General features: G+C 41.7%; 1 protein-coding gene across 7 annotated transcripts in view; it reads right to left on the reverse strand.

Moving 5' to 3' along the window:
- AOPEP (aminopeptidase O (putative)) overlaps positions 1–15,226 on the reverse strand; it is a 348,549-nt gene that overhangs the window by 114,603 nt on the left and 218,720 nt on the right. For all 7 annotated transcript variants that reach the window (XR_012495672.2, XM_074330240.2, XM_019711974.3 and 4 more), the window contains exons 8-9: positions 5,159–5,261; positions 3,857–3,964 (exon numbers count right to left, since the gene is read on the reverse strand). Coding sequence is in view for 6 of the 7 variants with exons in the window: in XM_074330240.2 (XP_074186341.2) it covers positions 3,857–3,964; positions 5,159–5,261 (211 nt within the window). In the remaining variant the exon portion in view is untranslated. The remainder of the gene's footprint in view (positions 1–3,856; positions 3,965–5,158; positions 5,262–15,226) is intronic.

Raw genomic sequence — 15,226 nt, forward strand, 5'->3', positions numbered from 1 at the left:
ATGGTAAAAAGACACATTACCATTAATCCCACTCAAAATTCTCCCCCCTTGCTTTGAACACACTTATGCCATTGTTCTTGTCACTTTCTGAAGCAGTTCTGGAAGCCTTCTTTCATGAGTATCTTTAGTTGCACTGTTGTCTCTGCCTCGATATTCTGAATTATTTTGACTTTGGGGAAGAGCCAGAAGTCGCAAGGTGCCAGATCCGGGGAATAAGGTGGATGAGGACCATCATCTTTTTATTTGACAGAAATTGCCATATACCAGAAGCAATACGTGACATGGAGCATTGTCATGGTGGAGGATGATTTATAGCACACTTTAAAACACAACTTCTCTCAATCGTAGCTCACACCCGACCGACTACACCGAACAAGTTGAAACTTGTCACACACTGTTACTAAGGTTTGACCCGCCGCTTCCCGTACTGAAGAACTCTGCCTTTCCGTTGGGTGGCACTCGGCAGCAGCATTCACTGTATTTTGTGATCACATGGAAATGCTCCATGTCACACATCGCTTCTGGTATGGAAATTTCTGTCAAATGAAAACATTACAGTGTAGCCTCATCCACCTTATTTACTGGATCTGGCACCGTGCAACTTTTGGCTCTTCTCCAAAGTCAAAATGACCATGAAAGGTAAATGTTTTGAATCAATTCAGGACATGGAGCAGCCATGACACTGCAACTAAAGACACTCACGAAAGAGGACTTCGAGAACTGCTTCAGAAGTGGCAAGAAGGATGGGATAAGTGTGTTGGAAGTGAGGAGACATATTTTGACGGGGATTAATGGCAATGTGTCTTTTACTGTAATAATTTTTTAAAAATGTAAACATTCAGCATATTTGTTGATCACACCCCATATACATGTGCACATAGCATATAAAACATATAGAAAGACAGAGAAATAGAGAGTGCAATTTCCAGAATAACATTCAGCTAATATTAATTTAAGGTATTTGGGCAGGTGGGACTTTGAACGATATTTTACATTCTTCTTTGTACTTTCCTGTATTCCTTGAATTTTTTAAAAAATGAGTATATGTCAATTGAAAAAGCAGTAATTTCCAAACTTATTATGATACTGCCATAAGAACAGAAATACAGATAAATGGAATAAACTTGAGAGTCCAGAAATAAACTCTTACATTTATGGTCAATTGATTTTCAACAAGGGTGTCAAGATAATTCAATGGAGGGAAAAAATAGTCTTTTCAATAAATGGTCATGAGAAACTGGATATTCACATGCAAAAGAATGAAGCTGGACCATCTACCTCACACAATATACAAAAACTAACTCAAAATTGATAAGAGACCTAAATATAAGAGTGAAAACTATAAAACTCTTAGAAGAAAACATAGGATTAAATCTTCATGACCTTCAATTAGGTGATGAAGAAAATATTAACAAAACATAATATGATAAGGGACTTGAATCTAGAATATATAAAGTACTCTTACAACTCAATAATAAAAGACACCCCAAATAAAAAAAATCAGCAAAGTTTCTAAATAGACATTTCTCCAACAAAGATATACAAATGGCCAGTAAGCACATGAAAAAGTGCTCAACATCATTAGCTATCAGAGAAATGCAAATTAAAACAATAAGATACCACTTTACACTCACTAGGATGGTTATTTAAAAAAAAAAAGAAAACAAGGGTTAGAGAAAGTGGAACCCTTGTGCTTTGCTGGTGAGAATGTAAAATGATGCAACCACTGTGGGAAACAGTAAGACAGTGCCTCAAAGTTGAATTAGCATATAATCTAGCAATTCCATTTTTGGGTATATACTCAAAAGAATGGAAAGCAGAGACTCAAACAGATATTTGTGCACTAATGTTCATTGCAACATTATTCACAAGAGCCAAAGGCATAAATAACACAACATCTATCAACAGAAAAATGGATAAACAAAATGTGGTCTACACATATAATGAAATATTACGTCTTAAAAAGGAAGCAAATTTTGACACATGCTTCAACATGGATGAACCTTGAAGACATTATGCTAAGTGACATAAGACACAAAAGGACAAATAATGTATAATGTCACTTACACGAGGTCCCTAGAGTAGTCAACTCAGAGAGACAGAAAGCAGAATGGTGGCTGCCAGGGACTACGGGGAGGGAAGAACATGGAGTTATTGTTTAACGGATCCAAGTTTCAGTTTGGGAAAATTAAAGCATTCTGGAGATGTACGGTGGTAACGGTTGCACAACAATACTAATGTACTGAACTATATATTTACAAATGGTTAAAATGGTAAGTTGTATGTATCCTTTACCACAATTTAAAAAGTAAAAATCAAAATAAAAGGAGGAATAAAGTACTGATAACATGCCTATAACATGAACCTTGAAAACATGTTGAATGAAAGAAGCCAGTCACAAAAGGCTACATATAATACGACTCCATTTATATGGAATGTCTAGAATAGGCAAATCCCTAGAGACAGAAACAGGTTAGTGGTTGCCAAGGGCTGAGGGAGGTTGAAATCGGGAGTGACTGCTAACGAACATGGGATTTCTTGTGAGGGTGATGGAAATGTTTTCAAATTAGATAGTGGGAACGGTGGCACAACTTTGTGATATACTAAAAACAACTGGCTCGTACACTTCAAAAAGACGAATTTTATGGTATGTGAATTATATCTCAATAAAGCCTTTATAGAAAAACCAATAAAGCTATTATTCAAAGAGAAAAACAAGAAGAAAATCCGAACGATTTAGTGGGAGGAGCACTAAGTGTTCCATGGGAAGTTGAAACCAGAACCTCAGAAGTCATGTAAATGCAATGCACTCATTTAACAATGCAGGACCTTGGTAAGAAGTAGTTTTTAGCAGTAGGCATTTGGGCTAATCAGTCAACCAAACATATAAGACTTCTGAGCCACTTTTCAAGTTGCCTTTCCAAATATGTGTTGAGGAAAACTCCCTCTTCTCTCAATGAAAAGAATGAAAAGAATGTAGACACGAGGACTAGCCATCTAGTCTTGTTACACTCATGCTCTTGCCTCCATGTGTTCAGATTATACATGGACATTCTTTATATATAACATTGTGGACAATGTGAGCTCAAAACTGTACATGAGCACAAACGGCAAATGGCAAAATTACCCATTGGTCCAATCTGTACTGGAGTTGCACCCTCTATTATCTGTCACTTACAAGCACTGTTTTCAGAGAGGGTCCCTCTCTGTTAAACTTTTTTGCTGTGCTCAGCTTGGCCCCACACCTGTATAAGCTGACAGGGTCTTTCTTTGAGCATTTCAGTGCATCTTGCTATTAATCTATTTGTGTATCAAATATATATGGTGTACATACTGTGTGCCAATCATATATTCAGTACTGGTGAAATAAAAGGACTGGTCTGGTCTTGATGAGCGTATACATAGAACGGAGGTGACAGAAAACAAACAAATGGGTCCATAAATGAAAATATAGAACATATAATTATAAATAATGCAGGGACGATGAAGGCAATGAGTAACAGGGTGGATGCCAATCTGCTTAGCGGGGGTGACTGAGACTGTGGCATTCAAGCTGAGATAAAAGGATAGAAAGGCTCCAACGTTGCAGGATTGTTTTGCTTTTATTTCTAAGGTCACTTGAAATGCAACTATCCACATCACTGTGCACAGGAGCTTTGGGTCACAGACTGTCCCCAAACTACAGGGATCACTCTCCCTGAAACACTTCCCACGTCCACCTCATTAACTTCCCATTTTTCCTATTGCATTAAATCGTAAATCTTTTCTCTGCTTTTTAATACTCACATAATCTAGTCCCCACATGCCACACCCCCTCCAACTGTACATCATGGACTCATGAGGACTCATAAATTACCTGGGAAAGAATCAATTGCCCATGAAATGTGCGCACAAATTTTCTTAAAAATGAAAAGTAGGTGTCATCTCCAAGTCTTCTGGCAAGGAATCGGAGAAGGAAATAGCCCTAGAAGAAAGGAAAAAGAAGAAGAAAAAAAGATGCCTATTATGGGTTCATCAGAAAATGCTCACACAGTTAACTCTAGCTTACCCGCCAGCACTTTATGCACATCTAGAATGTTCCATCTGATGTGTCCCAGGCTGCCCTTTACATTCTTACCACTAAGGTTGGGCCTAGAAATTATGCACAACTACTTTGCTTTCAATTCATCCGTTGATGGTATCGCATTTTTCATGGTTTACAGGAAGCCTGGATATCCATCATGGACCCAAAGTGAAGAGGCGCCCAACTCCTCTCTCCCTCAGCTATCAGAAAAGGCCTTTCCAACTTAAAATACATCCTTCTTACTCCTGTCTTCTAGTTGGAACCTGACAACTTTAAGATCCTGCTCTTTAAAGCAGAGAGAAGGGAGGTACAGGGCAGAAGGGAGGTTCAGCTTTCTTTGATTCGTGCCTCACTTTTTGGATATGAAGTGCTTTAATTATTGGAAAATCAGATATCTCTGCCCAGTCAGAAGTCATTTACAATGTTGATGATTTTTTTACTTTGCCTCAACCATGTTACTAATCTTCATTGTTTATGTGTACGACGTCTGACAATTAAGTTCGCGAACTTGTTGCAAGGCTATTGCTAAACTTTTTTGATATCAGAGAGATTATTCATTATGAATTTGTACCAACTGGACAATTAACCAAGTTTACTATTTGGAAGTGCTGGAAAGGCTACATGAAAAAGTTGGATGGCCTGAACTTTCGCCAACAACTCATGGCTCTTGCATCACAACAGCTCACACGGCACTGTCTGTGAGGGAGTTTTTAGCCAATGAACAAATAATTGTATCGGAACACACTCCCTACTCACCTGATCTGGCCCCCAATGACTTCTTTCTTTACCCGAAAATAAAGGAAATATTGAAAGGAAGACAGCTTAATGACATTCAGGACATCAACGGTAATACGACGACAGCTCTGATGGCCATTCCAGAAAAAGGGTTCCAAAATTGCTTTGAAGGGTGGAGTAGGCACTGGCGTCAGTGCAGTTTCCCAAGGGAAGCGCTTTGAAGGTGACCGTAGTGATATTCAGCAATGAGGTATGTAGCACTTTTTCTAGGATGAGTTCGCGAACATAACTGTCAGACCTCGTATAACCTGAAAAATGCCACACCCTAATAATGGGCTTCTGCCATTTAGATGCCCTTACCTTTAAGTAATGAACCTGCATGAAGACCTTCTCTGGATTGAGCCCATGTTTGATGACAGATGATCCTGAGTCGCTCACGAAGCCAGTTTTCTCCTTATTGGGTCTAAAATGATGCAGTGAAATTTTCTTTAAGTATAGCACATTCTTAACTAATTAGACCATATCATCTCAGTTCTTATTTTCAGAGTTGCTCAATAACGTCTTAATTCTATTCACTAGTACCAGGTATGATTTAAAACAGTTTACATTATAAATTCATATACTGAACAAGGAGGGATTTATATTTGGGTTGGCAACCTGAGATTGGCTATTGGCAATATTTTACATCATTTTATCCAAGACTACAGCTTGCCAGGCCCTCAAGGAATCTAAGCTCCAATATGAATTATTTAAGAACCTATGTGCTTGTCTTTTGACGGGAATGATGGACTGGAAATGCAATGGAAAATGTAGCTTTAGTTGGAAGAGTAAAGTACATATCTTTTTCCCCGAAATTTGAAAGCTCCAATGTTATCCACTTCTCTTGATTGCATTTAGAAGTAAGGCTCCTTTAAGAAATATTTGTACTCTGAAGCCATTTTAGAATCACAAAAACAAAAGTCATAGAAGCCTATGTTTTTAGAATGGGTGGGGACATTCGTAACCACATACTTCAACCTCCTCATTCCACAAACGAGGGAAATGGGGGCACACAGGAATTAAGTCTGCATCGGAGGTCTCACGGCTTGTTTTGATCTGTGGTGACATTAGGGCTGAAACCAACGTCTCCTTATTACCTATCAGAGCTTTTTCCATGATGCTCTATGGTTTTAAATATTTTTTTTAAAAAATTCCTGTAAAAAATATAGTTGTGTTAGAGTGAAGCTTCAACAACTAGCTAACATCAAAATATGTGACAAAATATTTGCACCTTTCAGCTGTTCTAAAACTAGTCACTTATTGGACAAACACTGAAGAGCATGTGTTGGGGTGAGTGGAAGGCAAGGGCCCACGAGAGGACTGGCACACCAGAGAGGCCAGTGGGCACTGTAAAGGCAGAGTGGTGCAGTACAGGGGCCATGGCCTTCGGAATCCAAAAAACCTAGCGTTGAATCCCAACCCTACTTCTTACACCAGTTACTGACTAGCAGGTTAGTGAAATTCTCTACTCCTCAATTTATTCACTTGCAAAATGGGAGTAACGCTACCTATATCCCTAGGTCCTGTGGGGAATAACTGAAATAATACGTGCAAAATCCCTAGTAGCAAGGGCTAGGGACACAGAAATTACTCAATAAACTTAACCCTTTTGCCGCGACGGTCAGATATATCCAAATGAATATTTCCATCCGCTGAGTACGGATGGGAACTTCCAGAAAGGAAGTTTAGGAAAGCAGATGTACATTTTTCTATATTTTTGTGTTTTTCAAGAATGAATAATAGGAAATTTTTACACATAAAATAATGTCATTTATATACAAAGCAGCTCAAATTGTTATTATTAATATTACATGCATAAAAGTCAAAACATCAACTTTTTGGTTTTTTGTAGATTTCTGACACATTTTGAAAAAAAACTTGAAATCAATACAGCGAAAGAGTTAACAAAATATTCTAATATTGTTAGTAATAAATATTGCTGAATTCAAGGTTGGTCATCGGATGTTAGAGACAATGTATATAGGTTGTTCTCTCACTTAATCCCATATGTTCGCAGACATAACATGTAAGGATGTTGGACATAAATGGAAGTGCCTAAGGATGACCCAGCTGCCAAATCAGTCCCTTGGCAGGGTGCTCTAGTGGCCAAGCAAAGATTAAGTCTCTGCCAAATACTCCAGTACATTATCCCAGCAGACACAAGGACTGGAACCAGCAGATACCTAAAGGAAAGATGACGGCACGCCACTAGGGCAAACTGCATAGTTTTCATTTTTCTACTTGATCCCAGACTTACCTACATGACTATACTTGCAGAAATAACTAGTTCCTTTCATCTTCATTTTAAGACTCCATTGAAAAGCATCAGCTTTATTCCTGTTCTCAAGTTTGTCCTGGGGTTGAGTGTTTTTATAAAGAAAACCACACTGGCTTTGATAGAGAAAGCCTACCACCCACAGCCTTGCAGGGAGGAAGGCTTCTCAGAGTCAGCCTGAATTCAAACCAGCTTTCCCAGCCCTTGGAGAGACAGAGTTGCTGTGTGTTTCTTAAGCCCTTGAGCTCTGAATTAGACTAGAAGTGTGTGTGTGTGTGTGTGTGTGTGTGTGTGTGTGTGTGTGTGCAGGGGGGAACCTGGAACACCAACATAAATCTCTGCACTGAGGGCTCACTTCCGGGCTCAAGTTCCTAATGATGCTTTTAGTCGGTGCTTTTTTCCTTTGCCTAAAATGTCCTTCCAGAAAGCATCCCTCGTATAGTCTCCTCTTCCACTCTCTCCAAATGAAGAAATGTTCAAGAAAATTCTTTTATGCTGACAGCATCCAAGGCAAACGTACAAGTCCCCAAGATATTCCTTTTAAAGTAGATGTGGTGCTGGAGGGAGCAGTGCCCAGGCAAACTTTGCAAGAAATCAAAGGGACAGTTTTTATGAGGAAAAGACACTCCATGAGTGGAAAACGGCTGACTTCCATTTCTGTGCTACTCTGGTTCTCATAATGCCACTTACGTCAGGTCTGTACAGAGAGACAATGAACACAGAGAAAGCGGGAAACAGGATGAACTACTACATGTCAGAACACAGGACTCTCACAGGTGAGTGAAAGAAGTCACGACAATGAAGAGTACAGTAGTCCCTCCTGTATCCACGGTTTCAGATACCTTCAGTCAATCTAGGTCCAAAATATTAAATGGCAAATTCCAGAAATATACAATCTATAAGTTTTAAATTGCACACTGTTCTGAGCAGCGTCATGAAATCTCATGCCTTCCCACTCTGCCTGGCCTGGGGCGTGAATCATCCCCTAGTTCAGAGTATCTACATTGTTGTGCGCTCCCTGCTTCTTAGTCATTAAGCAGCCCTCTCAGTGATTAGATTGGCTGTTGTGGTATCACAGTGCTTGTGTTCAAGTCACCCTTATTTCACTTCATAACGGCCCAACATGCAAGAGTAGTTAGTGGTGGCGGCAATTTGGATATGCCTGAGAGAAGCCGTAAAGTACTTCCTATTAGTGAAAAGGATGTATGTATAGGAAAAAACATGGTATATATAGGGCTTGGTACTATCTGTGGTTTCAGGCATCCACTGGGGGTCTTGGAACACATTCCCCACAGATGGGGGGGCTACAGTACATACAAATGTATGATTCCATTTAGACGGAGTCAAAGAACAGGCAAAACAGGGCTATGGGGATGGAGATCAGAATGGTTACCTTTGGGAGGGAGTATTGACAGAGTGGGGAAAACCAGGAAGGTTTCTGGGACGCTGGGAATGTTCCATATATTGATCTGAGCAGTGCTTTCATGAGGATAAATAGTAAAAATCTATCGAGCCATCTAGAAACACCTTATCTGTACTTCAGTGGGTGTATGTTACATTTTAATTTTAAAAAGTTAAGAAAAATTGATGCACATGAAACAGTATACATTTTGTGAGAATAAAATGGAATCAGGCTAGAAAAGAAAATGGAATCAGGCTGTGCATGAGCCATGAACACATGACTAGAACGAACTAAGCCCTATACACCTGCAGACCAATGAAATATTTAAAAAAAAATAACACTGAGAGAGGCAGGAAGAACTGTGGCAAATACAACTGGCTCAGTCTACTCCCATTTTCATCCACCTTCTTCCTCGCCACTTACACAGTCAAATTTGAAAAGATGAATGCTCACGTTCCAAGTGTCCTTGCAGCTACAAGTAGCTCAAGACATGGTCAAGGCCAAAGAGACAAAAGCAGATGTCTGCTGTGGTTGGGGATGGGGCTCTGGGAAAGCTTTTGCTTTCTTTACAAAAGGAAGAAATATGATTGGTACTGCACCTCTTGCCCCCAAACATGGTGGATAGAGCTGCAGCAGCCACCTTGCAACCATGAAGCAGCCAATCAATATGCTATGGAGACCAGAATGGAATGAAAGAAGGCATCTACTCTTGGATGGTATCATTCAGCTGCTGGCTGCCCAAGACTGCCTGCCTTCAGACTTCTTGTTGTATGTGAAAAGCCAGCACTTGTTTAAGTCAGCATTGCTTACTATTTTATTAACTGTAGCTAGATTAGATTCATTTCTAATGGACGGAGAATTGAACTAATGCTAAGCTACCATTTCCTATAATCCTCCTGTGCCGGGTATTCTGCCAAGCTCTCTCATGCATCATGCCCTTCTACCTCCACAAGAACCTGATGAGACAGGTACTATAATATGACCATTTAAAAGCGGAGGAAAGTGAAGCCTGGACAACCCACAGAGCTAATTAGTGGCAGAGTTGAGGTTAGAACCCGGGTCCCTGGAACACCAAAGTCCTTGCTACATTCTGGGTCCTCGCCAAGATCAGGCCCCACGTCAGTTGTACCAAAACTCAATGGAGAAGCTTAGACACACTGCTTACCCTCCCTAAAGCTCAGTTTCCTTACCTGTAAAGAGTGTGACGAGGCTCAGATAATGTGAAAGCACACTGTGAACTAAAAGTGTCAAGCATTTCTTAGACATTATACACCAGTGTTTGTTTCCTTGGCTGGAATACATGGAATGTGAGAGATCAAGTTACAAAGGTTGTTTGGGCTGAAATGCCCTTGGTTTCTGTTGTACCTGGCACCAAACACAATGACTGAGATTAGCATGACCTTCATGCCCACCTCCTTCCTTTTCCTCGGCACTCCCAGAAGCAATGTGGACATTTAAAGAGCTGTCAGATGGCAGTGATACTTGATACACAGTGACTAGATTTGGAATCAAACCTCTTGAAGAAAGGAATGATTTTGCAGGACCATCACCAAGGGTGGGATTTGGGAAAATGCCTCCGAAAATGCTCAGGTGTGTCAGCGTGGGTCTGAACACCTACTGATCTGCTGCAGCCCAGACGGGCCACCTGTGGGTATTCTCCATCTCACACTCCTTGGTACAAGGTATGTTCATCTATAAACTCACTACTGTAGCGCTTGAGCCAGGGACCAGGCATCCCAGGCATGAGGCAGAAAGGGATTCATCAGCATTCAACATCCCTGTCTGCATATCAGTTGCAGCTGCCGCCCATCACTGGAGGGTCCAGTCCAGGAGCAGGGCCTCACTTACCCGCAATAATGAGGAAAGTTAAAAACTACCTTTGTGTACACACTTGCACCACGGTACTGATCTGAGCCACAGATGCACAAGTGTGACCCACAGGGGAAGCAACATAACACACTGGTTAAAAATTTGGGCGTGAATCTTGACTCTTAAGTGCCACGTTATCTTGAGCGAATCATACCCCCTGAAACCAAGTTTCTTTGTCTGTAAAAAGGGGACCAGGATGGTGACCATGGCACCTTGTTAGGTTGTCGTAGCACCTAAGAGGGCTTAGCCAGAGTCCCTGCTGGCACTTAGCACATAACGTAAATGTGCTATTATCACCATAATGAATTCTGATTGGGGTTCAGAGAGTGCCAGCTCTTCTCTGACAGGCAGAGACGTTAAAAAGGCATCACCCTATAGTTATGTTATATATGATGTTATCACCGGGGAAAGCTGAGTGAAGGGAACGCAAGAACTCTGTCTGCTATTTCTGGTAACTTCTTATAACTGAACTTATTCTAAAATAAAGTGTATTTGTTGTTGTTGTTGTTTTTTTAACGATGTGGCACATACATGTAGCCTTATGCTTTCCATTTGCGAGACCCCTGATTTTGAATGTAAACCCTTCAGGGATTGGTCTTTAAGCCTGCTCCATGCCATATTATTCTCAGGAAACAAAAAGAAACCACACATTTCAGGTGTTGCTAGGTCTGGGAATGTTCCTTACCCATACACCCATAGTGTATACCACTCTGTTACTAAAGAAATTACTAAGAAATTACTAAAATTCTGCATGAAAGCTGGAGGCGGAATAACTGACAAGTACAGGAATTTTACTTCCTCCATTTGTTTTTGCAACTATTTTTCTATCTAAAAACGTGTGCACAGTGATCAGTGGCCAGTGATTTGCCTTTGGACAGGGCTCCCAAAGAGAACCGGGCAGAAGGTGCACACCTTTAACTAATGAAGTTGTGGCGAAGCTACTGGTATTTGGCAAGTTTGACCGGTTCTGTGCTTTTCCCGGGGAATTTAGCAGCTATCCCGCATAAAGGTTTTTCCCCATCATGGACCATTACCCTGTAGCAGACAGAGCAGGATATTACTGTGGTGCTGAAAAAGGCAATTGCTAAAATGACTGAAGACAAAAGGAGGCATCTCTCCAAGGAGCCAGGGTGAAGTGAAGAAGGTATATTCTGTCCTTTGATGGTGAAAAGAGCCAGTGGTCGGTACCCACAGTGGCAAGGCCAGCCGCTGAGGAGGGTATAAGGAAAGAAACCACGGTTAGCAGAACTGTGGAAAACATGAGCCAACTCTGCAAATTTTGATAAGCAAGGTAGGAAAATAACAGATGAAACTTAGGAAAACAGGAAGTAATGAGCATCAATAGAAAACCAAAATAGCCGTGAGGTTTGAATGGCCATAAATCAGAAATTCCTCTCTAAGAAACAAAATCCCAAACAGAGAAAACAAGGAACAGATTAATACAATGGTCTGAGCAATATAACACCACATTCAACATAGCAAGAGATAATATGGACACATTTTCAAAGTCGACAAAGAAGAAAATGGAGAGCAAAGACACCAATATGACCATGCAGGAGGTTCCTGATAAAGTAGATTTTCAAAGGACATGTTCAAAAGATGAAAGGGGGGATGCTGGAGAAAGAAAAAGAAAAAAGCTAAATGCAAGAGCCAGGAATCTGTAAAATTGTCACCAGGAAGGCAAAAATTCAGAACGACCTGATATTAATGGAAAATGCCCAGGACAACAAAAAGAGTTTTCGAAGTCTGGAGCATAAGAAAGACCAGGTGTTGGAAGGTGACAGAATGAATAGAACTAGTTGATTCCTACTTTGCTCCAACTTTTGGGCCAAGGAGAAAGAGTTCCAAACTGTGCCTGGTAGGATAAGCATTGCTACATGGGAACTGAGGTTTCATATGTGGGACTGATGCTCAGCACAGGTGGGGAGGCCTCCTTCATCCTTGAAAGGAACCCTGGCTCCAGGCCCAGATGCAATCACGGACCTCTGGGGGGATCAAGCCATGGAGACTGGGAAAGGGGCTGGTGGAGACAGACAGATGCCATCCTGATTTGTAACAGGAAAAGGGGGTTAGAGGAGGGGAGGCAAAACTCGTGACTTGGTTATAGAACAGATAGTTTGTGAGCACTTAGAAAAGAAGATGAGGAGCGCGGGATCTCAAGGGCCACTTCTCAACATTCACTGTGGGCGTCAGGCACCCCGACTTCTATGAGAGCTGGCAGAATGGATGTGGTGGTGAATGTATGCTGCTTGTTCCGTGGCTTTATAGGAGGTTAAAAAACAGAACACCAAGGCTATGCATTCATTACTTGCTACAATTAGGAGGGACTCCTCAGGGCTGTACCCAGGGAATGGTGATTTATTGGCTTAATAGATTTGCATAAGGGCCAAAGTCAGGAGTCTAACTGGTTGATTGACAGACAGCATCCACCTTTAAGACAAGAAACCACAGGCTAGAATGAGGATCCAACAAAACAATAGTTAATAAGGACAAAGAGGTTTTTAAAGTTAAGCATCTGCTTGTGAAAAAGATTTAGAATATTAAACTGTCTGTAAACTCAATGTGCTGCAAGAGATGACTAATGTGGCTTCCAAGACAATAAACATGGTGGTGGGGGGCAGGATGGGAGCAGTGAGGCTGTAGTGGGATGCACTGCTGGGGAGAGGCCAGACAGAGTGGGGAGCTGCGGTTCGGAACGGGGCCCGGGAGCCAGACTTACCTACGCTTTCACCCCAGCTCTGCCACTTACTAGCTGTGGGAACATGGCCAGCTGCTTACCATCTCCATGCATCTGTTTCCTCATCTACCAAATGGGAAGGCAGATGCCACTAGTACCTCTCTCACAGCGCCATTTTGAGGATTAAAGGAGATAACATATCTTGAGTGCTTAGCCCGGTGTTTGGCACACAGGAAGCACTCAATGGATGTTGCTAAGGAGAAAACAATGTAGGAGTGGGAATGGTAAGACTGGCATGAGAAGGTGTGTGATCTGGGATTAACAAAGGAGCACGGTGCAGACGGGAGTGCATCCCACTGGATTACTGCTCGTCTTTTCCCGTCTGGATTATCTAGATCAAGGGGGGCAATCACAGTCCCTCTGCATTCTTCACAAGCATAACCTCAGAGTACTATTTTCTATTCACATGTCACATATGGAGAAGGCCACTGTTCACGAAGAGAACAACAAAGGACCAGCGTTCTCCTAACCTGCTATACGTATGACAGATTTACCAAGACCTGTGACCTAGTGAGCAGGCAAGGAGAGAAGATGGTCTCCAGACATGTGGATGGTTTGGGTGAGAAGAGGTGAATCCTGTGCGACTCTGGAGGCCAGGCAGCCCTTGGCGGGAGGCAGCTTCTGCCCCGAGCTAAGGAAACCATTCTAGGACGGGCTGTTCCCACACGGATGCTGCTGCTTGTTGGAGCAATGAGACGTGGATCTTGGAAGCAGGCAGGCAGAAGCTGGGTGGCTATCTGTCAGGAGTATGGGGGCTTAAGCAAAATCACACTTAAGGCCCTTTCTGATCCTAGTATTCTATGATTTTACGAGACAGAATAACCTGGGATATGTTTAAGCTACAGTATTGAGAAGGAAGACATTATTTTGCAGAGGGGAGTCAATAGGTTTGCTATGTAGCCTTGGCCTTGCTAAATCAGCATCAAGGGCGATTTTGACTTAAAAACAAACAAAAAACAAAACAAAAACGTAAATGAATGAGAGGAAGCTTAACTGAATTTTACTCAGCCACATATATTTGGGGACAGATTTAGCTTAAGAGTGCAGGAGCCAATACAAGGCTTTCATTATACTTTTACAGGGGTTGTGTTCTGGGGGAAAGTGTGGGGCAAAGAGAGGTGCATGTACAATACACCTGAACTGGTATCCTCATTAGCCAGTTTAGAAGGCGCCTCCCACCTAGTCAGGGCTAAGGTGATCATAAAAAACACAGTCTGCCAGTCCGCTACACATTCAGAACACAGGAATAGAGAGAACCTGAAAATTACAGGAAGCAAACGTAGAAAGGATAAAAATGGAAAACTTTCTTGTACTGCGCCAAAAAAACCCCGAAAACAAACAAAAAAACCCCATGACTTGATCCCAGAAAGAGGCAAATGAGACAAACACCAGTTTCATTTTACAAGGGAGGCGAGAAGCACGTTTTGAACAGCATGTGTGGTGCTGTGTGCTGAGATATGGGAAGGCTCGTCTCATCTTATGACTCAAGGAGGAGCAGATGGTCTGTGGGAGCTTGGGAAGGACTTTCCCTTCTGGGTGGAGGGTGGCAGGGGGTGCAGGGCTTGCCTGGATTTGAAGCCCAACATACACCAAGATGTAAAACAGGACGAGTAGTTGGGAGAGCAGCTCCCTTCTCAGTCTTGTGGGCAACTGTGTACTAGTTAGGTCTTATTATTTAATATTCTGTGCACTAACAGTAAGTGTAAGACCATTCACCACAGCACTGCTTGTGAATGCAAAAAACAGGAAATCACTGAAATTACCAAAAAGTCCAATGGTTAACAAGTGGTTAGACAGTTAGTTATGAAATATTCTGCAGCAATTGAAAAAAAAAAAAAGACCTACATGTGTTGATAACAGAATAGTCAGGATTGTATCAAGAGAAAAATGGAAGGTATAGGTGAAAAATGGAATGAGGTGAAAAACACACACACACACTTATGTATATATACTTGTACTTGTGGGGTGCTTTCTTGGGAGGGAACCATCTCTTTGTGGGGTTGTTACACCACAGACACTACGGAGATGCCTCCCTGGCATCGGGACTAACAATGACCCCTTAGGTCTCATCCAATGCCCTGAGGACACCAGTTGCCTCCTGCCATA

Source organism: Rhinolophus sinicus, chromosome 16, assembly GCF_057876585.1.
Source record: "Rhinolophus sinicus isolate RSI-liver-muscle chromosome 16, RSI-T2T, whole genome shotgun sequence".
NCBI classification, from domain to species: Eukaryota; Metazoa; Chordata; class Mammalia; order Chiroptera; family Rhinolophidae; genus Rhinolophus; species Rhinolophus sinicus.